Source organism: Heliangelus exortis, chromosome 23, assembly GCF_036169615.1.
Source record: "Heliangelus exortis chromosome 23, bHelExo1.hap1, whole genome shotgun sequence".
In the NCBI taxonomy this organism is placed as follows: Eukaryota; Metazoa; Chordata; class Aves; order Apodiformes; family Trochilidae; genus Heliangelus; species Heliangelus exortis.
Window position 1 is genome coordinate 1360297 of NC_092444.1, and position 24132 is coordinate 1384428.

The window sequence follows — 24132 nt, forward strand, 5'->3', positions numbered from 1 at the left end:
CCTCCTTGCTCTTCTCTGGACCTGCTCCAGCACCTCAATCTCCTTCCTGAGCTGAGGGGCCCAGAACTGGACACAGGACTCAAGCTGTGGCCTCCCCAGGGCTGAGCACAGGGGCAGAATCCCTTCCCTGGACCTGCTGGCCACGCTGTTCCTGAGCCAGCCCAGGATGCCATTGGCCTTCTTGGCCACCTGGGCACACTGCTGCCTCCTGGTCACCTTCCTGGCAATCCAGACTCCCAGCTCCCTTTCTGCCACTCTGTGCCCAGCCTGGAGCTCCCCATGGGGTTGTTGTGTTGAACCTCATCCCCTTGGGATCAGCCCAACTCTCCGGTCTGTCCAGGTCCCTCTGCAGAGCCCTCCTGCTTCCAGCTGGGTGTTGATTTATCCCACACAAAAAGCTGAGGCAATGTCTCACCGGGAGGTGCTGCCATGGCAGAGCTCACCTGGGAGCTCCGTTCCTGGAGAACCCGATGCCGGGTGGAGGATTCCCGAGGCTCAGCCTGGACAGCCCCATTGCCTTCAGGGTTTTTTTTTGCCTTGATGCGGCACGAATTTCATTAAAAAAATCACCTGGGAAGAGCCGGCTCCCACCCAGGAGGAGCCTCCCCACAGGAGCAGTCGCGGCTCTTTGGTTTTTTTTGTTTTAACTGCAGCTCCAGGCCGGAAAAAAGCAAAGGGGGGAAGAAAAATGGAGAGAATTTACATCCCCCCGGTGCGGGCAGGGCGATGGCGGGAGGGGGTCCCGCAGCCCCGGTGCGGGCGGGGCAATAGCGGCAGGGGGTCCCGCAGCCCTGGTGCGGGCAGGGCGATGGCGGGAGGGGGTCCCGCAGCCCCGGTGCAGGCGGGGTAATGGTGGGTGGGGGTCCCGCAGCCGCGGTGCGGGCGGGACAATGGTGGGTGGGGGTCCCGCAGTCCCCATTTCGGGCAGGGCAATGGTGGGTGGGGTCTCCCAGCCCCGGTACGGACAGGGCGATGGCGGGAGGGGGTCCCGCAGCCCCCGTTCCCGCACCCCCGGTCCCTCCCCCCCCCTCCCGCCGTCTCCACGCAGCCGCGGGGGGGCGGGGCCTGTACCTGAGCAGCGCCCCCTGGCGGCCGTGCCCGTCCCCAGTGCCCCGCCCCGCGTCCTCTGCGTGGTGACGTCACGGCGTGCCCCTGTACCGGAGCGCAGGAGACCCCGCAGCGAGCTGCCAACGCCCGGCGGAGCCTCTCAGGTGAGCGGCGGGGCTGCGGCGGGCGCGGGGGTCGGGGCGGGGGTCCCCGTTGTCACCGCGCGGCCCCTTTTTTCTCCGTCACCCCACCGTCCATCTCTGCCCGGTGCCACCGCCGCGCGGGCACCGCCCTCCTGGGGCCCGCGGGGTGTGTGCGGGGCCTCCGCGGGCGATGGGCGGCGGGGTGTAAGGGGGGGGGGGGGGGCCCTTCCCGAGGCCTCCGGGAAGGGGGGGAGCGGTGCGGGTTAACGCGGAGCCTTCCCCGCTAACGCTGCGGGGGTTTCGCGGCCTGGCGGGGGGCGGTGGTGGTGCTGGGCCTTCCCCTCCCCCGCTTCCTGGCGCGGCGGGCGGAGGCCGGACCCTCGGCGCTGGGGAGCGGCGGCAGGAAGCGCTCCCATGCCGGGCTGGGCGCATCAGCCATCGGCGGGGCCCTGCCCTCGCTCCCCGCCGGGACTGCCGGGTTCGGCTGCGGCTTTCGGCTCTTCCGTGCAGCTCCTGTGCGCTGGGGCATTGCGGGGAGAAACCCCGAGATTCAGCTTGGGCTCGCCGGGCCCCAGGGGGGGGCTCTCGGGCTTCTTGCAGGAGATGGGAGCCGGGCAGCAGAGCAGCTCGGAGCCGGGGGGGGAGGGAGGGGGGCAGGCGTGGTGGAAAGCTTCGTTTGAGCCATGAGCGCTACAAAAAGTGGGTTTGTATATTAAAAGGAGTTGGGAGGCGCTTCTCGTCTTTTGCTTCCCGAGATGCTTACTGGAATGCCTTGCCGTGGCTGTCCTTGTGCTGGGATGGGGCTGGTTTTGGCTGGGGTAGGAGCCAGTGTTCTAAGGCTTGGTGTTGATGTGCGTTTGTCTTTGAAATCTCATCCAAGTGTATAGAATACTGCAGCACGTCACAGAGCTCTGTGTTAAAGGTTTGAGGGCTCTGGACTTCATTAGTGGTTTTTTTCCTATTAAGGGGTAGACCTTACAGTTTATAGCGACAGGGGGAGAGCCCAGGTATAGCCAGGTGGCTGTGATCACAACAACTGGCGTTGTGAAACTTGTGCTCCGTGAAGAATTGCAAAAGGGGCAGAATTCCTGTTGCCCTGTCTGAGCAACCGGTGGAGCCACAGCGACTTTGCTCTTCTGACAAAAGCCTTGGGGAAGACAAGGCCTTAAGGAGGCCATGATAGATGACAACTGTACATTCAGAAGTAATTCTTTCTGGCCATCTGTGGTTGTCTTTGTCTCGTGTTTATCTGGGTTGCTTCTCTTCTGGGGAAGGAGGTGCTGGCTGTCTATTCAGAATGAAGTGTTAAATTGCAGTGTCCCAAATGCCCTTTCTTTTTGGAAGGGTGTTTAAAACCTGAATCAAGCTTCTCATATTGCTAATTGGGGTAGCTCAGTAAAGCACTTGAAGCTTTCCCTTTCAGTTATCAAAAGGGTCTTATGCAAAACCAGCTTTAGATAGAAAGTCCCTGTGTTCAGGACAAGGAGAATCTGTTGTTTTGTTTTGTAAACTGTTCCTTCTTACTGTAGTGTTGTGGGGAAGGCAATGTAAGCAAAATGTAGAATTGAAATGGGTCTTAGGTCCTGAATCAGTGTGTTGGTGAGTGTAGAAATGGTTCTGTGTTTAAACTCCTCACTTCTACACCAGCAACAACAAGGAAAAGGATTTTTAAGTCTTGGCAAGGAATAAAAACTACTGCGATGCAAGATAAAACATGTTTACAGTTTGGGAACATGTTCTAGGCAGAAATTATAATAATTGCATTTGCATACTTTGAACTTGGTTATTCATGACCTGCAACTGATGGCCTTGGTTCCTTACATGCCCTGCTACAGGGTTGTTTGTTTGCCTGAAACTGATGGCCAACTCTGGAAGTTTGCTCTGTTTTAAGTGTTAACTGAAAGTGTGGAAGTCCTGGAGTGCCTGGAATAGAAGCCATAGATCTCCTGCTAAAAAGAACAATAGCAAACAGAACAGAATCCCACATGGAGCTCCTAGGGATTTCCCTCATGGGTGCATCTGCTTTTCCTACTTTCCTGTAAAGTGTAGGAGAGGCTGAAGTTAGTGCAGCTTGGTGACTGCTAATCCAGGTGTAAAAATTCACTCTGTTTAAAATGCAGCTGTGGCACTGAAATACATCTCTGTGTCTTAGGAGCAGCCTGACATTTTAACCAAAATCTTCTCAGCAGCTCTCTGTTCCCCTGCAAGCTTCAAACTTAACCCAGCATGGTGATGTAGCTGGGTTCCAACCCTGCTTCTGGCTCTTGAGAACTTGTACAGCAAATAAATATGTTTCATTGCAGTCTGGGGGTGTGTAATCTGTTTGATGCTAATGTGAGTGCTCACAGCTTTTCCAAGTAATGTGTGGGCTTGTGTTTTTTAGCCCTCTCTTTACTCTGCTTGCCTTCTGTGGTCAGCTGAGCTTCCAGGCTGTCATTAGGCTTGATCATGCAAATGGCAATGATCCTGGCTTCTAGACTAGGAGAAATTATAGGGGAGTGTAGTTATCTTTGAGGCTCTGTTTCTAAAGAAAGATTTGATTGATTGATTGATTGATTGATTGATTTTCCCCTCCTCTCCTCTCTCTGTGAAGGTGCTGTCAATTTGCTTTCTGGTAGTCCAGGCAGCCAGAAACTCTGTTTATATCATTTAATGTATTGTAGACTTCTGTCTTGGCTCCTCTGGCCCCACTGTGCTAATGTAGGTAAAAACCCACCCTGTTTTTATTAATATGTGACAACTAAAGCAATGTATTGACTTGATAAACTTTTATGCTCAAGTTTTGAAGAAATTTAAGGTATTTTACACTTCTGCAGCATATAATAATTAAATTACATGGCTTCCTTCAAGTGCTGTTTCAACTAAATTACATCCTACTAACTCAGGATATCCATCTGCAAGGATTACCCCTGGAAGTGGCATGTAAAGCCCTTTCACCAGAGTATCCTGGGGCTAAAGCCTGGCACAAAGTTATCCCTCCTTGAGCATCCATGGCCCTTCATTTATAGTGGTTCCCTGCCTCCTGCAGCCCCTGTCGTGGTGTGCAGATAAATCCCTGAAATAAGTGACAAAAATAACATTAAGGCAAGGGATGCCCAGCTTCTGGTGGTGCATTGTTGTTGGGTGGAAGGACTGGGATTGTTTATCCAGTCCTGGGTGGGCAGTGAGCTAAAAGCAGTCTGAGGAGCAGAGTTTCAGTGCTGCTGTCGTGTCACTGATCTTTGTAATCTTCCCTTTGAGTTTCAAGAAGTGGCTTAGGCTTTAAAATTTTTAAAACTTCAGAGTACTGCTTGGTCTGTTTTCTAATCAGTAAATCAACTGTTTCTTTTCTTGAGATGTATTGAGTTTTTTATTCTAACCAAGTGGCATTTTATAAAAAGAGAGCAGTTAGTTTTGCAAAAACTTTTATAAACCATTGTTCTATTTTAAGCTCGATTTTTAAGCCCAGACTTGCAGCAATAGTTAGGGCTGCCAGAATTGTTTTGGTTTGTAACAAGCTGTTTTGAATTGCTCAGCTCTTCTCAACTTGAAAGATGCTGCACTGGTTTTTTTGGCCAATGATGAGTGTTCTGTTTTGGGGAAAAAAATGACAAAAATGCTTGTGCAGCTTTGGCTGTAATGACAGGAGGCATCTGCCACTTCATCTACTGCTGTAGCTGTTTGTCTTGGGCCAGCTGTGGCTGGTAAACAGCTGAATGCCAAAGGCCTTGTTGTGGGAGGGTCCTGTGCTGGGTTTGACAGGACTTCTCTCTCTGCTCCACCTCTGAGCAGTTAGCTTGGGTTTAGTGATTTTTTTTAATTTTCTTTATTTTTAGTGCTTGCAGGGCAACCTCTCCTGCTTCAGCCCTGCGTTAGGGAGCTTTCCAGCAGCTCCCTTGGCACTGGTTTTAATAGAAATACCAAGGTAGCTTAGTGGCTGGGAAGTGTCTCTTTGGGATTATTTTTTTTTTTAAACAAAGCTTCAAGGTCTTCAGTCCTCTTGTGTTGCTCCTTGGACTGAGTTGTTCCCTCTGAAGGCAGTGCATCCCCAAGGACTCCACACTCTGTGAGTGGAGCTATCCCAGTCTCTGAGCTTAACAGGAATGAGGGGGGATCTGTTGCAACAGAGGTGCATTCAGGGTGCTTCCCATTAAGCAAAAATGTGCCTCAAAATAGAGGAACTTCTTCCAGTGTCTGTTTTACCTCTGGTAAATGGAGTTGGCTGTGGGTGTAGGGAGACCATGATTTGGTAGTCTGCATGACTATAGATACAGCTTTTATTTGAAGTATTAGCAGTATGAAGCTAAGCTAATAAAGGTACATTTAAAAAATTTTTTTGTAATGTGGTATTAAAATACTGAACAGGATTTTATAGCACAGTAAACCAGCTTCCTGTAGAGTATGAAAGTGAAGAGGAACAATGTAGTAAGTGCCTGCCTTTGGCAGAAGACTGATTTAGTGTCAGCCCACATACTTCCCAGTGTTTAATCTAGGGCAGGTTTTTGCAGTGCTGGTGGCTGGTTTTGACAATGTAACTGTAACCAGAGTGATAACAGAGAAGCTTATGCTTCTGCTTTTTTTTTTTTTTTCTGTTGAGTTGATGATGAAATTAAGGCAGTTACTTGAGCTGTAAGGTGGAATACTCAGGCAGGTGAGCAGATGTAGGGGTTCCTGCACCATGGTGTAACTGGTGTGGAAGGAAAGAGCCCACTGAGTCATGCTCTGTCTGATGAGGCTGCATGGGCAGCTTTCTTGGAATTTCAGATGAAAATGGGATGACACAACCATAGCCTTTTTTTTTTTTTTTTTTTTTTTTAAGTTGTAGAATCACAGAATTATCAGAGCTGGAAGGGACCTCTAGGGATGATTCAGTCCAGCTCTCTCACTAAAGCAGGATCACCTAGAGCACATTACACAGGGCTGAGTTCTGGTGGCTGCTGAATATATCCAGAGAAGGGGACTCCAAAGCCTCCCTGGGCAGCCTGTTCCAGTGCTCCCTCACCCTCATAGAACTTGAAACATGTTACAGTACTGTAGGTAGCTTAGGTTCAGGCTTTTAAATTTCCCCACCCAGCTGTCCTGTCTTGCACATATCTGCTTCACCAGTTAGTTGTGAGGAGCCTTTATAAAGAGGTGCAAAGTAACTGTCAGTTCTTTCATGATTAGAAAAAGAAAGGTGCATCAAGTCCAGAAAATAGTGGTTGGTTTTAGCTGCATTTTGATACAAGATCTTCTATGTCTCCCTTGGTAATTCATTGTCCAGAAATAGGTGCTTCAAAATGACAGAAATGTTGGAACACACGGTCAGTGTTGAGTGTCCAACAAGATTCCAGGACTCCAGAAGCATCCTGCATCTCAAGGCAGGGATTCCCACAATCACAGAAAGCTTTTCAAGAACAACATCAGCCTGAGAGCTAAATCAGGGCTGGTCATGGTGCCAGGGCAGCTACATCCCGGGGTGCTTCATACCTCTCACTGCCTGAACAGTTCCTTTCTTGGATCCCTCATCAGGTTGGGACAGTGGTTGTGGGCAGATGATGAAATGGAGCCCACCAATGTGCTCTCAGTCTTTCCAACTTCAGATGGAGACCTGCTGGCTGCAGACCTGTCTTTAACTGAAGTTTGGTGTTTGGCTTGATATCACCTTAGCACAATGAAGCTTTTTTTGGCCATCTCATACTTAAAACACCTTCATAGAAAGCAAATGGCAGCAGATTTTAGAGGTGTTTCTTCATCGTGCAGTGTGACAGGATTTAAAGGACTGTTGGGTTTGTTATTGCCACTTCAAACAGAAAAACCAATGCTGAAAAAGAAAGATGTCTTTTTCAAGATCCTGGTCATGTACAGATTGTTTCTTGAGTCCATCTCTCTGCTTTTTGCAGGTTTTGCCATAGAATCATTTGCCTGGCTCCAGGGGAATGCAATTGCTGTGCTGGTTTGTAGTTGAATAAAGCTCTTTTTAAGAAATTAAATACCTAGGATCTGAACTTGACTTGGAATCTTTGGGATAGTGCATGTGCAGTAGTCTGAGCTCTGATCAAGAAAGGTGGGGGTGTTGAGCATCAGGTGGTTAAAAAAAGGATAAAATGAAATGTAAAAATTGCTGGCACAGAAGAGGCAGATGGGTTTAGTTCTGGGTTGAGGTCTCCATGAAGGTTCCTGTTAGGCTTTGGGCTGGAAGATGGAGGTGATGGCTGGCAGTGGCTGCTGTGCACACACAGAGCTGAATGCTGGTTCTGGTAGTGCTGCTCCAGGAACTGGTTTTGCCTTCTGTGCCTGCTGGTCTGTCTGGAGTTCATCTCTTAATCAGAGAGCAGCTACTACTGGTGTTTTGCATCATGGATTTGTGACAGTATCAGGTTAGCAAGAGGTGTAAATAAGGTCTTTTAACCCTGTGGCTGGTAGCTGAACTGGAGCTGTCTTTTCACTGGTGGTTTGTGATGTGTGCCCAGCACTGGTGCATTGTGTGAGCCCTCTTTGCCATGAAGCATGGTAGTGCCCTCTCTGTACAATATCTGGGAGGTATCTGGGGTAGGGAAAACCTGTTTGCTTGGATTGGAGTATTTGGTTATCTCTCTGTCTTTGGTGTCCCTGATTTGGGAGAGTTGTTGCTTTGAAAAACAAAAGTTAGTTTGTAGTAGGGCCAGGGGAGGTGGCAGAGGGCAAAGACCTTGAAATGGGAGGGCAAAGGTGCTTTGGAATGGATGTGACTTAATCTGGGAACAAATTATCAAATATAATCAAATACTTTATTTAAGGATGTGTGTTTTTTATAGATTAATCACTTCTACCTTTCCACTGTTTTTTAACAGATCAGCACCAGTTAAATCCAGTGATTGTTGTTTCTTTCATTGTGAATTCCTGGGTGTTACATATTATCAAATATAATCAAATACTTTATTTAAGGATGTGTGATTTTTATAGATTAATCACTTCTACCTTTCCACATTTTTTAAAAGATCAGCACGAGTTAAATCCAGTGAATGTTTTTTCTTTCATTGTGAATTCCTGAGTGTTTTGCCCCTGCAGCAGTGAGATGACTGAACTCCCATCTTCACAAGTGGCTGTGCTGGTTTTCTTGCAGGCTCTGGGAGCTGTGATATGCTGGTTAAGCTTAGACCAGTGAGTTAATGGTGTGTGCTACAGAGCATCAGGAAATAATTCCTGGTCCTTTTCTGGCAGTTGCCTGCAGTGCCTGTGATGAAATGGCAGCAGGTTCCTGAGAGAGGAAGTCCTGCTGGCCAGGCTCTGCAGGAAGCTGGTGCATGATGTGCAGCCAGATTGGACAGCTTGGTTCCTTTTGGCTAGGATAATGTACACATTTGAACCTGGAAACAGACTTCAGTAGCTTAAAAATAAAAAGGAATCTCAACAAGCTTGGAGGGTTGTGGTTTCTACATGAGATTGCTGATACAACAAGTGTGAAGGCAAGGTCATGCAGATTTTTCCCTCTTTTAGGACACTGATTTCCTGCAAAACCCCACACCATTTCACTTAATTCTTCAAAGCAGTAGTTCATGTTGCTGCTAGAACATATTGTCTGCATTGCAGGCAGTTTTTAAAGCTAAGGGGCTCCCACAGTAACATTTGGTGTGCTTGCCATTAAAATGGGAAAATGAGGCTGTCAGGGTGCATTCAGAACAGCATTTTTTGCAGCATAAACTCACTTCAGTGGGAACTTCCCACAGGTGCCACGAATTTCTTCAGCATTTTGTGGTCTCTCAGTATCTTCTGGTGTATGCACAGTGTGTGTGTTGTACACTGGAGACTTCACTTGACTGTTGTCAAATGAACAAATGGCCCATTGTGACATTTGCATCTCAGTATTAATCCTGTTTTGGGATTGATCCTAAACGCAGCTCATCTGTGTCTTACAAAAATGTAACTGAGCTTTAAAACAAAATTCTGGAAAATGGGCCTGTTGAGTCAGGAGTAGGACCATCTTGATGGATGTGATGAAGTTTACAAGGCTTTTGTAATCCACAGTTTCCAGGAGGCTAGATCCTAGTCCTCCAAATACTCAGTATATACAAAGAGGCCTGAAAAAATTAATTCAGTCTTCTTTTAAAGAATTCTTTAGATCTTGTTGAACAGAACTAAGTCATACTGACTTGCACTACATTGCCAGTCTTTATCAGCTCTCTCTCCTCTCTGGCTTTGGCCAGATGGTTCACAATTACATGGCTCAAAATCCACTCACTGCACTCAAACTGGGCTGACTTTCCAGTCTGCTTCAGTTCCCTCAAATATAAAACTATTTGGAATGTTTGCTGGTCCTGCTGTGTGCTGTGTATGTAGACTTCCTTTTATTGGGCTTCTTTGTAGTGGGAACACACCCACCCCCTTCTGACTTTGTTTCTCTGTCCTTTGGCGTTGCACTCTGGGGGTGAGTTGGTCTTTAGTCATATCTCTTATTGGCCTAAATTGCTTTTAAACCACAAGACAGTATCTGTCCTTAAAACTTTTCCTATGAAGAATAGGTCCCAGGGTGGAGCTTTGAAGCTCCCTAAAATTGAGCTTGTTTTCAGCTGTTTACTGTGGAGCTCTTAGAAGTGGAGAACAAAGTAGCTCATCCTGCTAATCTAGAAAGCCTGCTAGTCCAAGTAAAATAACTTCTAAAACAGCTTCACTTCCCCCTGGTAAAACTTTAGAGGCTTAGGCTCAAGGCTTCAATCTGTTTCAAGTCATCTTAATATTTAAAGATAAAGTTATATCAATTAAAAAAGGGGTGACGCTGCTAACCTGTGCTGCACGGTGAGTGGCTGTGTTTGGTTTGGTAAATCACAACCCAAAAGGCAGATGATGATGATGATGATGATGATGATGATGATGATGATGCCTTGCTGCAGGGATAAGGCTGGCAAGCTACTGAGGCTTGCTGGTAATTTAGGCTGCTTTTAGTTGGAGTACACTGGAGTTGTTTGATAGCAGTTTGGATGGGTTTTCCTTGCAAAATCTGCTTAACAAGTGGCTCATCCCTTTCCACCTTTAAGTAAAAGTACTTCCAATAATAGAGAAATGTTGAAAGTCTGTGGGAGCTTTGCTTGGGGTCAGGATTTCACATTTATTCCCTGTGTGAATGAATGGCCACAGGCTAGTACTTCTCTAATTGGAGTAGCACACTAATGAAGGTCAGCTGTGTCTGGCACTGGAGGTAGCTAAGTGATGTTTGAGGGAGGTGTTGCAGGTATTGACTTAGTTCATGTACTAAAGCTGTGCTGGGACAGTGTCAGAAGTAGCTGGGAGCATCATGAATGGCTGGAGAGGAAGAGGATTCCTTGAGGACCAAATGCTCTGCTGCCCAGTGCTGTTGGCAACTTCAGGTGGGGCTGAAGAGACTGTTAAGTGGCAGCTTTAACCAGAAGATTGTAAAAGTGGGTTTGGGCATCAAAAAAAGTGAGGAGGAATTAATCATTTCTGTATTTTTATCCCCTAAACTAGCTTCAAAGCTCACCCTATGGTCTTCCCTCCTGAGCTTTCTTTACTTGAACTGCTCTCCAGAGGGAAGATCTCTTGGGAAGCCTGGGTGCTACTTAGCAGCCATCAAGACTGAACTTAGACTTTCAGTGCTCCCAAGGCTCTGGATGCTTCTGTGCATTAAAACTGAATCTGGAAAAGCCTTTTTTGCCCACCTTTGGGTAATCACACTGTATATGAGGGAATATACTGAACAGAACTGGTCCTTCTTCCCAGGGTGGAAAAGTGATGATGTTATGCACAGTCTGAGGTGGTGTTTGGCAAGTGCCTGCAGTGGGAGGAGCCTGGCTGTGGGGAGGATGTATTTGCATTTATGGAAATGAGCAGCTTCCTGTTAACTGTGGGATGCAGGGAACATATCTGCCAACTCATTTAGGAATGGCTTCTTTTCAGAAGTGGTTTGGGCTCCAGTCAGAGCTCATCAGTGACGTGCACTGCTGTCGAGTGAGGATGAGAAACATCTTCATCTGTGTGTCTTTTTTTTTTTTTTCTTCTAGGTCCTTGTTGGCATTGATACTCTGGTAGACTTCAGCTATGCAGACGATCAAGTGTGTGGTGGTGGGTGATGGTGCTGTTGGTAAAACCTGTCTCCTAATTTCTTACACAACAAATAAATTCCCATCGGAATATGTACCAACGGTAAGTGTGGGAATGGCTCCAGTTGTCCTTTGGGCAGCATGAGTTCCCTTCCTAACAAACCTGCATGGTGTGCATGCCTTCATACCTGTTCTTGTGGCTGCTTGCTTCTTGGAGACTGACTACAGTGGCAGAGGAGTGATCAGTTTGATCCAGTGCTGCTGCCTGTCTCCACATTACCTGGTAGTGCTGGGGGGCTTTTCCTGGTTCTGCTTAGTCTTTGCCTCTGGACTGCTCTGCAGAATCTGGGCTTCAGTTAGTAGATGGCCACCTGCTGGATTCTCTAAACAAAATAAGTTGTTGGGACTGGTAAGTGGAGAGCAAGCAGCAGGAACACCAGCTCTCCAGCTTGCTCTTTTACTTCTTGCTGTCTTCATTTTTAGGGAGAGTAGTAGGTTGTTGCTATAATAGTGACTACAGTTCACATTTTTGTTTTGCAAAGTCTGAAAGATCCCGAGGTGACAGAGGGAGCTAAGGAATGTGGCCAGTTAACCTCAGCTAACCATGAGAAATGTGTTGATTTAGACTGCACAGACTCTTTCTTTTGTACTTCCAAATGTGTTGACTTTGTGTAGTTCTTCATCTTTTCTCAGTAACCTTTCTGAGGTTTACTGGCTCAGTTTTCTGAGATACTGAATCATTGACTTACCTAAAGGTCATGTTGGGAGCAGTATGCCCACTGCTTTATCTTTCTACCAGGAAAGTGCTTTTCTTCTTTATCTGCAAGAGCAGTGTGCTGACACTGACATGGTTCAGTCTTTTAGTGTGGTTGCTGTAAGAGCCATCTGGGTGCTTTTTTACTAGTTTCACAGTTCTGGACCCAAAAAGGCCATCTTGTGCACATAAACAAGAGTTTGCTTAGGTTCCTCAAACAAAATTGCATCTAGAAATGAATCACAAAGAGGTTGAACACCTGCCAGTGAAAGGGTCAATAATATTTTCTGCCATTACAAAGCAACTTAAAAGAACAGATAGCTCTGCCTTTTAGCTCTTCCAAAATAATTACTTCTTAAAAAACCCTCCTCTCTTTGTGGAAAAGAAATTGCAATGAACACCACTGCCTCTTTTTGAGATGTTGGCTTTGTGCTCTATCCAGAGATTTTCAGCTTACCAACTATGAGGTTTTTTTAAGGATAGGATAGACTTCCATGAAATGAAGGTGTTTGTTTCAGTTGTAGATCAGAATTGAAGATGAAAGGACTCCCAAACCCAAGAGTATTCAGGTTGGATGCAGTGAGAAACCTGAAGCTTGTGCTGTAGGCATAGAAACCCCAGTTCTGCCCCTGATGGAGATGTCAGGGACTGGTAGAAAAGTTGTATTTGTTGTCTTGGCATTCTCAAGTTTTAGAGAGTGGTTTCAAGTATCCTGCTGGGATGCTTTTAGGACAACAATATCCTGTTCTTTACCTCTGGAATCTGCTTGTCCTCTCGGAGTTTGTCTTCATGGCCAAAACAAAACAGGTGGTCAGTGAGCTCAGGCAGTGTGTTCCTATGCTTACCCTCACTGAAGTGGCTGTTAATTAAGCTGAAAAATGTTATTTTAATGTTATTATCTTAAAATGTCTATTTTGAAAGCTTGTCAGTTTGTGTGCTGTCCTGCAGGTGGTAGTACTGCCTATAAATCCCTGCAAGCAAGCAGTGTGGAAAAGCTGCTCAAACCAGTTACTTGTCAGTAAATTGTGTGGAAGGTGTGCTAAGATCTTTACAGTGCCTTTTAAAACTTCCCTATATTTCTGGAATAGAATTTACTTCTGAACCTCATGGCTTTAGGAACTTGCTCTTCTGGGGCTGTCATAGGCCTGTTTGTAATTCTGTGGATGGCCTGGAGACATTTGTCATCCTCTGGACAGTGGTAAGTAACTTGGGATATTCTGGCTAATACTTCTAGTAAGAAAGAAAGAAAAGGAATGTAATGTTCCCAAAAGGAAAGCAAGCTGTTGGAGAGCTGACAAGCCTTAATGTCCCTACAATGTTTGTGGCTGAGTAAGGACCACAGGATAAGTGGGTAGGACTTTCCTGCTTAAGCAGTTTGAGAACTTGGTGATAAAATCCTGATTTGAGAACCTGGTAAATCCTGGTAGCAGCAGTGAAGTCTCAAGAGGAAGGTAGCCCCCTTTTCTCATGTTTTTGATGTCATTTCTATTCCTAAAAACTTCCAGGGTGAAGCAGCTGTCCATGGCAAGACACTGGCAGCACTCATGGAGTGGCAGATCTGGTGTGATTCCTGTAACCTGGAAGCTTGTGCCACCTGCTGTAATGAGCTTTCTGACACTGGCAGGAATTGAAACTTCTTGGTGGGCTAATTGGGCTCTGGTTTTTTAGCCTGTTTTGGCAAAATTGAGGGTGAGATTTGTCTGCTTTATGCTATGAGGCTGTAGTTGCCAGGTTTGAAGGCTAGCCTTGTAACCCTGGCCACCTTAGGGCTGAACACCTGAACCTTAAAAAATAAAATTTTAAAATGCCAGAATTTGCAGATAAGCTTAAAAAAATCATTAAATCATTTAAAAAATCATTAGAGGGAGAATGCATGCAACTACAAGAACTTTTATTGACTTCTTGGTCACTGGGCAAAAATGAGGGGGGTCTCTTTGGGAGATTGAGTTGCTGCCCAACTTGACATCTGAAAGAGCAAATGCTCTGCCCTTCAGTGTAGAGCATTCCAGTTTCTTGATCTGTACCTAGTAGCAGATGAGCTGTCAGCTTGAGCTGTCCTTTGGGGTGCCTTCCACCCTCCTGCATCCTGAAGGTCTGGTTTGTGTGTGGATACAGATGTGGCTGGGGTGGTCAGGGTGATCTGTAAAGGAACAGGTTTTAAGTAGTGGAGAAATTTCTTGCAGTGCTTTAAATCTGGGATGCTAATCCAAACCAGCATGAGAGGTGGACTTCTGCTTGTGGGGATAAGCAGTGTGCTGAGCCCATAGCTGCTTTCTCAGTCACTGAGTTTGGTAAAGTTAAAACAGCTGTGTGTGGAGTTAAGTATTGCTTTAACCTGGACAGTCAGGTGGAAAGAAGGCAGCTGAACCTTTGGATTTTCAGCTTTGATGTGCTCTGTTGCTGGTCTGTTCTCAGTTTTACTGTTTTTTCCCCAAGGACTTAAGCTCTTACTAAAGCTGTTAATAAATGCATGTGACTGCTTATTTCTCCATGTCCTTCCCTCCACACTTCCATGAAAAGCTTTTGTGATGACCTCAGTGTTGGGGTTTCCTTCAGCTGTGTCTCTGTTTCATTTTGAAGCAGGGCTGCTTTATCCTTATCCAGACATCTCCCCTGCCTCTGGATAGGTTGGTTTGGTTTGGTTTTTTTTTTTTTTTTGCCAATAGTGCTTTCTGAGATAATGTCTCTTACAGTTCTGCAGATAAAGTAGTTATTAAAATGAAGGATTGTGATCTCAGGCAGTATGCTCTGTAATGCTGAGTGTGCTGCAGGTGTTGAAGGAAAACCTTTGGATAGATCCTCATGCTTTGTTGCTTTGTGTACAAGTTACTGTGTGGAAGATTTTTGGTACTGTTAGTTTTTAATCTGTGTAGCAGCAAGTCTGCCATTATGGGTAGGGGTACTGTGCCAGGTGGTGTACAGAGACAATGCAGCTTGGTCTTCTGGAGCTGGATTCTCCATTTAGATTTAGAATGTTATATTTATCTGAATATAACAGACTGGTTTTGACCAACTCTACTGCACCCTTTAAAGTGGATCAGTTCCTGTTGAAACGTTGGATACTATTGAATTCCCTAGTAGCTCTGTGAGAAGAAGTCCCATAGTTCTGCTCCCTGAAGGACAGGGCTGAAGTTGATCAGTTTTGTGGGGATGTGTTTACTGTGCCAGACCAAGCACCAAGGTTGAAATTTCTGTGGCAGTGTGGGGAAACCTGTCTGACACTGAAACCTGTCAGCTGTGGTGGGAGTTTGGCTTAGTGGCTTTTACCCTGTTACATGCAGTGGTCTTTGCTTTAGGTCCCTCATGGATTTTGCATCCCTCTTCCAGGGGAACTGACCTGTTAGCAGCATGGTAATTAATAGCAGCATGGTAATTAATAGCAGCATGGTAATTAATAGCAGCATGGTAATTAATAGCAGCATGGTAATTAATAGCAGCATGGTAAGCCTAATTGCTTGTTACCCTGTGCTGATGACTCTTCTACAACTTGGAGATGGTCTGGCAAGGTGAATGGATGGTTTGGAAGGTGATTTATTCACATTCTCTTAATTGTGTTTCTCTTCTTCCCAGGTTTTTGATAACTATGCTGTAACAGTGATGATTGGAGGAGAGCCTTACACCCTAGGCCTCTTTGATACTGCAGGTGAGAACCAAGTGCTTGTGGGACTGTAACTGCTCAAAATTTAGTTGAGGTGATGCTGAGTGTTGTTTTTTGGTGTGTTCTAAAATGAAAGGGGGAAATCTTTCTTGGTGCTTCATTCCTGATGTTAGAGGAGTTGCTAAATTGAGTTTATTTAAAAAAAAAAACAAAGCACAAAAACCAAAACCAGCCAGAAACCAACCCAAGAAAAGCTTCCACTTCTTTTATTTTGTGACAGCAGATTTCAACTTTCAAACTTTCACCTCTGATCTAGGTAATACCTGAAAGAGAAGGGGTTTGTCACAGCTTAGCAGTTTGGGTAGAACACAAACTGAAGGACATAGTTACTCTCTATTTCCTCCTCCTCCACAAAGGGAAGATAAAAGGGGAATATAGACTGGTGATCTTCTTCCATTGAACAAACTGCCTTTTTTTTCTCAAAACTGGAGGGTTTTTTTGCAGGGTAATGAAATTTGATGGTGTAAAACATTTAATGAATGGACTAGAGGGAGAGGACTTCATCTATAATCAGATCTGGTGTTCTGCAGCTTCTTATAACTGAGGAAATGATGTCATCTGAGGGTGCTTGATCTCAAATTTATTAGTGGGTACTCCTTGGGCTTCCCAGCTCTCCTGGGACTTTAAGCAGCTCACTGTTATGAGCAGTTGAATGAATTCTGGATTTGAGAACTAGGATTCAGTTTGTGTTCAGGGCATGGGCATTTGCTTAAGAGTTAGGATTAATCATAATAATTCTATTGTGCTGGAACATGGACTCTGACAGCTTGTAAAGGGCAGTATTTAATTGTCTGGGTCTAATACTGAGTTAATTTTCTCCTCTTCCAGGTCAGGAAGACTATGATAGATTACGACCCCTCAGCTATCCACAGACAGATGTATTTCTGGTCTGTTTTTCAGTGGTGTCTCCTTCTTCATTTGAAAATGTGAAAGAAAAGGTTGGTTGAGCTGCTAGTGGGACTTCAGAAACGTGTGAGGAGTTACCTTGAGTGGCTGCTAACAAATATTTTGTCTTCTCTGTCTTTAGTGGGTACCTGAAATTACTCACCATTGTCCAAAGACTCCTTTCCTGCTTGTTGGGACCCAGATTGATCTAAGAGATGACCCCTCAACAATTGAGAAACTTGCCAAGAACAAGCAGAAGCCCATAACTCCAGAGACTGCTGAAAAACTGGCCCGGGACCTGAAGGCTGTGAAATATGTGGAATGCTCTGCACTTACACAGGTGAGAGTTGGTCTTTGACCACTTTGCTTGCTTATATTCCATACTTTTTTCCATTCAGGAGGGAAAACAACCCAGTAGGGATGTGAAAGGATACAAGCTCTGTTTCTAGTGTTGACACTGCAGCTTCCTCTTTGTCCTGTTCTTCTAAGGCCCAAGGAGTTGGCAGTGGTACACAGAAAATCAGCCTGTGAAGGTTAGGCATAGTGTGGAGGGCTGATGGAGAAGGGTGTGCTCACTGGGTTTGCTTCAGTGTGGGGGGAAAATTGCTGCTGAAATCTTAGAAGGCACATTACAGACAGTAAGGGTGTTAGGACCCACTTCAGTAGCTCCCTGTTGTCATTAAGTACTACTTACTTACTTAAGTGAGCTACTCACAGTACCAGTAAGAGATGGTATGAATAAAAACTTCAGTAGCTCACTACTGAGGAGTGTAAGGAGAGGAAAAAACCAAACCCTCTTATAAAAAGTCAGTTCTGATACTTCTAAGACTGTAAATCTTCACACCTGAGAGTTTTTCTCTTCTTCTGCAGTCAGTGGTGAGCAGTGTTTCCTGTGTCAGCCTAAAATGGAAACACAAGAGAGCAATCAAGTAATTCTTAAGGCATAAACATGATAGATCAACAAACTTAATCAGTCTAAAGCCAACTAAAATGGCTGATTTGAGGCCAGGAAAACTCACTATCCTTTCCCTTCAAGTTAGGAGTACTAGGGTGGGGTGGAGGGGAGTTAGGGGCTGGTTGGCTGCCCTGGTGTGTTGATTTGGATGCCCTGGGGACCTAATCTGCAGCTGGTCTTGCAGAAATTGCAACTCTAACAGTTTCCTTAATGCTATTGGGTAGGTATTTTGTCCCTACCTGACCTGCATAGAACTAGAGGTGCACAATGTCAAGTCCCACAGTCTTAATTTTTGTTGTGCATTCATGTCTGGTATCTTGAGCAGGAAGCTTTATTGCTGAAGCCTGAAATCTTGCTTATCTTGCACCTTTTTTCCCAGATTGCATGTTGACTCTTCCATTTGGGATCCTAAGGCTCTTTTTTGGTAACAAAGCTTTGTTTGCTGAGAAGGAAGAGGCTTTTGATGGAATTGTGCAGGACACTGGCACTGGAGGTGTTGTGGCAAGGTGTGCTGCAGTCTGTCCTGGAAATCCATGATCCAAAGGTGTTCTTGTCTGGGCTTCCTTACAGGCCACACACAAGCTGAGGGTTATTTGTGCTGAAGTTGCAATTCTGTTAGATCTGCTGAGTCCTGAAATAGTATTTTAGATTGTGTCTGGCACTCCTGAATGCTGCTGCCAATTAGGCTGTAGAACCTGCTGGTTGGCTAAATACTTACTGGGATTTTGGTCCTGTATTGCTCATTGAGACCCTTTCCTCTGTAGCTTTGAAACTCCCTTGTTTAGCTTGCTCAAGTTGTGTGGAAGCACTTAAAATTACCAGAGTAAGAGATGATATAAATAAACATTTCAGTGTTCATCCATTCTTTTTTATTTCCAGATAGACTAAAATGTATCTGTTGCAGAGAACAGATTTATGCCCTTGGATCTCTTCCTGGGTTTCTTCCAGAGTACCAGTGCTTGTAAACTCATTCATGCTTTTAGAAATCAAGTGACCTGGGAAGGAGGGTTCAGAAGCCCTCTCACCTGGAAGAGCAGTCAGTTTGCATCTGCTCTGTTCCTCTTCCTTCATTTGTTGTTGGCTTACCCCACAAAACACCTTTTTCTTCAGTCTGCCAGTAGTAGTGGCTAACCATAAATGTGGATTATCTCTGAAGGGTTATTTAATGTTCCCAGCAGTGATTTAGCTTACATCTTGCTAAGCACAGAAGCTGAATGGATTTCCTAGCCAGGAGGGGGTTTTTTCCCTAACTCCAGGGCAGTGTTGTAGTACCTGCTTTCAACTTAAGCTGGACTCAGCTGGGTAGTTCAGTCACTCTTTACTTTGGCTTCTGTCTGCTCAGTTCACCTCAACCTTGGGTGGTTTTTTTTCCTTTCAAACCAATTTCCAAATGACTTCAATGCCACAGCAGTAATCATAAAATCATGGAGCCAAAGTGTGGCTTTTTTTCCTGGGAGTAAAGCTTTGCTTATCTTTGTGGAGGAGCTGATGTTCTGAAATCATTAGGTGAGCTGTGAGAGGCTGTGTTTGAGTTTTTTCTGTAAAGACAGAGCTCCTTCTCCTCCCTGAGCATGGATGACACTGCAGTGCTGAGTTCTGTCCTCCCTTCTCTCAGATAGAGGGATTTTTGTGATGAAGGCTGCTTCAGGGTGCATCTTCAACTTCTCTCTACACCCATACCCTGTGAAATGTGACTGGCATCAGGAAAGGGTGCCTGACACACAGGTTACAGCTACAGTGCTGAATCCTCCTGCTCCAAGATAAATGCCTGAGTGGGCTTCCTGAAGCTCAGTGCTAGTACCTGACACAAGGGAGACCTTTGAATTCTGTTCCTTTTTCCCCTGGATGCTGGGTTGACTGTTTTGACAAAGATTTATGAAGTGGATGATGCTGCATGTGAGTAGGAATATAAAGTAAGGCAGAGCCCAGGCTGTTCCCCAGTGCAGCACAGGAGCTGTGTTAAAAACCATAGATGTCTGGGTGCCAGTAGCAGCAAACACAGCTCCTTTCCTCTGGTTACTCCTCTGTCATTCTGTCTCTTAACTGGAGTTCCATTTTCACAACAAGCTTTTCTCACAATTTTTTTTTTTCTTCTTCCTTTTTCTCCCCCTTACCCCATTTTTTTGCTAGGTACTTTGAAATAAATTCTAAATTTTCTCTAAGTATTTTCCCATGTGCAATTGGATAACAGAAGAGGAGAATTAGCAGCATGTTTTCTTGACTCTTGCTCTGCCTGGGTTCTAATCTAACAGTACCTAACAGCCTTTATCCTACAGCCTTATTCTTGGAGAGAAAACAAATCTAATTAATGCTCATGCTTGACATAGGCATTATTTATTTGAAGTCTCCAGCTCTTTTGTCAGCCTGGGTTGCTACTCACTTAAAAAAATAAGAAAAACTTGCTGGGGAGGATGTACAGAGTGATTGTACATGGTAATTTCCTTAACTTCTTTCAAGTATAATCTTGCATGTAACATGGTTGACTTAAATACTTCCAGATGGAATTGCCTTAGAGACCTCACATGTATGGGCTTCAGGAAAACAAGATTAAAGACTTTTAAAAAAAGGGATAGATCCAGTCTAACCTGTGAGGGAGAAACCAGTTACGTTTAAATGATTTAAAAAAAAAAATCTTAATTTTGCGAAGACTGCGATTTTTTTACAGGAAGTAAGTCAAGCTTTTCTGTTTGCCTTTGGCTGGGATAAAGCAGTTCTTGTGAATTTATGGAATTACACTCAGGACAGTGGATTTAGGCGAGTCCAGTTAGAACAAACCCTGCCAGGTTTCACTCTGGTGTGTAACTTGGCAAAGCCATGCTGCCATGCCCTGCAGTCCTTACAGCACATGCAATGCATGCTTTGTGTCCTGCTGGAATCCCTAAAGAGTCATGCAGCTCCTTGGCTACTTACCTGCTGTTGGATCCCAGTTATTCCAGTCCTGACACTGTTTCTGTCTTGCTGGGACTGGAGTGGTTCTCCTTGCTTTGGTAACTGACCTGAATTGCCATGCTGTGTCTGTCAGCTCAGCAGCACTGGTAAGATACTGCATCTCTTCTGAAAAGACTAACAGCTGATGTCTGAAGGGGATGATGGCTTACCAGAGAGGTACAGCTCTGATCCCAGATCCTGTTTTCCCAGCCATCTGGAGATCTTCAGTTATTCAGAGGCTGAATTCACAAAGCAGAGGAGTTGTTAGGAGTCCTTGCTCTGGACTCAGCTGCCACTGGGGCACTTGGGAGCAGTAATACATTTACTGTACATACAATACAATACATCTGAGGCATTTGCTTACCCACAGTGGGTGAGTGTACAAGTTTTACCTGACCTTTAGGATCCCTGTGGTGGGGCAAGCTGCTCTCCAGTGTGTTTATTCCCCTGTAAACTCCTTAAGTGTAAATTCAGTTAAGTGGAAACCACCCATCTTCTGAGTGGCCCCTCCCAGCTCTGTGTTCTTGCCAGATGCTGCTGTTTGTTTGTGCCTTTGCCCTTCTGGGTGTTCATTTTGTCCACCTTGGTCTGTCACCTGTTCTGTCTCTCTGACAATTGACTGCTCTGTGACCTAAATGAGATTTTTTTTTTTTTTTTTTTTTTTCTCCCGGGATCTACTTTGTTTTTTGCAAAGTAAATCTCTTTACTGCCTCTGTGAATTCAGCCTGGTCTATCCTGAATGCTCTTTGTATCTGCTTGTGTTCCTCTGATCCTCTAACCTGGCTGCTGTTTTTTCTCCTCCCCTCTGTCTTGTAGAGAGGTCTGAAGAATGTGTTTGATGAGGCTATCCTAGCTGCGCTCGAGCCTCCGGAAACTCAGCCCAAAAGGAAGTGCTGTATATTCTAAACTTTCTCCTTCCCCTCTTGCTGCTGCTTCCTCTGTCCCACTACTGTAGAAACCTGGTTAAAAAAAAACAAACAAACAAAACAAAAAAAGCAAATAAACCCACCTTGACTGGAAGCTGTTTTGTCTGCTTACCATCTTAGAGCAACCTCTGTATTAGCTCTTGGACTGAAAACAATATTTAAGGTCTTTAGTAAAACGTTGTGACTGTGGAACACAAACTGGACTCGCTTAACTCTCTGCTGCTTGGGTTGCCAGATGTGGGTAGCTTTTATTATTTGGGCTGTTGAGGGAAAGGATCTGGTTACATGGTTATTTAAAGAAAGATCAAAAGAACAAGAAGTGATCTTTGATCTTCCTGAATCCAGCTGGAAGAAACGATGTGTGTTTTCTCAGTTTCTATTGTGACTCTTGTTAATTGTATTTGCATGACAAAAATACACGAAACGGTGATCTGCCAGTTATGCTGTAATGTGAAGGGTTTTCTGGTTTGCCTTTGTGCAGTGAGATGTTTTTCTGTTGCTATTGCTTTGGCTGTCTGTGCTGTAGTGGAATATTTGTCAGTCCTTGGAGGAAGGAAATATCAATGTACTTGCTACTGCTTTATGAACTGTTAAAATTCTTGCTTTCACTAACACGGTAGACTGCTTCATTTCAATGATAGATCCTTAAAGCCTGTTACTGTAAGATGTAAAGCTGCTTCTTACTATCATGCTTCTGATTTTTATTGTCTTGAGGAGAAAGCATAAACTGTAGCTTGTCTTTAAATTTTGAAATTAAAAACTGCAGTTTGTATAACTGACTGATGAAGCTTTATTCCGATTTGTACTTCCTGGCTTCAGTGAAACACCCCTCACAGTGTACAGTACCTGCTTTGTAGTCCTCCCATCTTGACTTCTCTAATACCATGTACAGCTTCTGGGCTCTACCTGTCTGCTTCTAACCATCAGGTGTTTGGGGCTGGAAGTTTTGGACGGATTTATCATTGCATGCCTGCCTTGTCTCTTCTCTCCCCTGTCGCCCGGGTGTCTCGGTGTGCTCCAGATCAAACTCTTCCATCGGAATGCAACACCCTCTGCTTTGTCATTAGCATGTGAAACGTGGTAGTAACTAACTGATCATAAAAACTGCCTTAAGGAAAGGGAACGTGTGGTTTGCTGCTTGGGAAGGTAACTGGTCTGCTCTCAGAAGGATTCACATCCCTGATCAGAAAATCAGGAGCAGCCGAGCGCAGCACCGCGGCTTTGACAGAGCCACGGAGACTCTGGGGTTCAGTGATGACAAAACCTTGATTTGTCTTTACAGGGATTTGCCAGCCACTTGGCTTGCTGTGCTTTTGTGTGTGTGTGTGTGTGTGTGTGTGTGTGTGTGTGTGTGTGTGTGAAAACTAAAAAATGAGACTGCCCCTTTCTCTCTTTGCCCCTTTTCAGAAAGGCCTAAAGAATGTATTTGACGAAGCGATATTGGCTGCCCTGGAGCCTCCGGAGCCGAAGAAGACTCGCAGGTGTGTGCTGCTATGAACGTCCCTCCAGAGCCCCTTCTGCAGAGCTGGTGTTTGATGTCATACTAAAAGCAATGTTTAAATCAAACTAAAGATACAAATTTTAAAATTTGTTTTCGCAATAATGACGACTGCCCTGCACTCCCATCTCCCCCACATGACCCCCTGTGTGAGATGAGAATGTTAGTGTTTATTCCCCCAGTGCCCCCTCAAGTCAGTTAAACTAGTTAATTTTGAGTAATTGCCTATTATCAGAAAACACTGATCAGTACTAGTTTTTTTTTTTTATTTTGTTTACTGTTTCTAATTTTTTTTTTTTGTTGAAAATCCAGGCATGCTTGTGATGACTCTTTCTGTAACAGACTAATTCTAGGCTGTTCTACTGAAGCCTTGTCCCTTACACTGGTCTGGCAAGACCTGGTTCTGATTTAAAGAACATTTAGGGCTGTTTTGCAGCCAGCCAGCAGCCTGAGTGTGAGCAGACTTCAGTACTAAACACAAAACCAAGAAAGTAAGATGTTCCAAGCTGGTGCTCCTCTAAGGAGGGGTGTAGAAAAAGTATCTGCATTTCTTCTGAAGTTGCCTTGTATCTCTTTCCCTGGCTTTCCACTGTGCAGGTCATAGATTTCTACCCCATCCTCTAAGTTATAAAGCCTTAGGAATAGGAGAATATTTTTTCTCTGGATGCACCATATGACTTGAAACTAGCTTGCCAGTCTCTTCCTTAATCTTGACATCAGAAGCTTTTGTCATGTGTTGAAGAAATAACTGCACCTTTTATTAAAGCATTCCCAGCTGATTCAGATGGCTTGTAACAAACCCATCTTCTGCCAACCCTTAATTATTGGAGAAATGCTTACAATGACCAGTATGTGTGCTGCTGTTTGGACACTCTAAAAGCACCTGGTGTATGTTAAGACAAGTTTGGGAGCTGGCCCTGGTGGTGCATCTCTTACTGGATGGATTGGCATCCTTCAGGGAGGGGTGGAAGGCAGGCCTGTGTCAGCAGGAAGGAACTGCAGGGAGGGGTGTCCAGTGTTCAGTTTGGCACCATGGAGGGAGGAGTTAAGGGAATCCCCTTTTTCTGCATTTTGCTTACAAGTAACCTGGAACCTGTAAGATGGGCTCCAGCCCTCTGAGGATGTGTGTGGGGTCTTCATGTAGGCTGACTGCAGTCTTGTAGGGATTTTACCAAAAATGTATTTTGGCTTGGAAATTCAGTTTTTTAAGACCTAGGGAATCTTACCCGTTTTCCAAAATTCTGATTTCTTGTAGACTCATTAGTGTTGAACCAATGCTTTTTCATGTCTAAGTTCTTTGTATATGCATTATTTTCAGATGTATTAAACATAAAATACCTTCACAA

General features: G+C 45.0%; 1 protein-coding gene across 1 annotated transcript; it reads left to right on the forward strand.

The window, feature by feature from the left end:
• Positions 1 to 1100: 1100 nt before the first annotated feature.
• CDC42 (cell division cycle 42) lies at positions 1101 to 24132 on the forward strand. Its single transcript, XM_071767196.1, has 6 exons — positions 1101 to 1211; positions 11144 to 11285; positions 15507 to 15579; positions 16423 to 16532; positions 16622 to 16819; positions 22696 to 24132. Exons 2-6 carry the CDS (start codon positions 11181 to 11183, stop codon positions 22783 to 22785), a joined length of 576 nt encoding a protein of 191 aa, XP_071623297.1. The 5' UTR covers positions 1101 to 1211; positions 11144 to 11180; the 3' UTR covers positions 22786 to 24132.

Excerpts from the sequence above, each read along its gene's own strand:
- CDC42 (XM_071767196.1), top strand. The coding sequence starts at position 11,181 with ATGCAGACGATCAAGTGTGTGGTGGTGGGTGATGGTGCTGTTGGTAAA. Across the intron at positions 15,580-16,422 it reads AGGCCTCTTTGATACTGCAG|GTCAGGAAGACTATGATAGA; the intron begins GTGAGAACCAAG and ends CTCCTCTTCCAG. Across the intron at positions 16,820-22,695 it reads AATGCTCTGCACTTACACAG|AAAGGCCTAAAGAATGTATT; the intron begins GTGAGAGTTGGT and ends GCCCCTTTTCAG.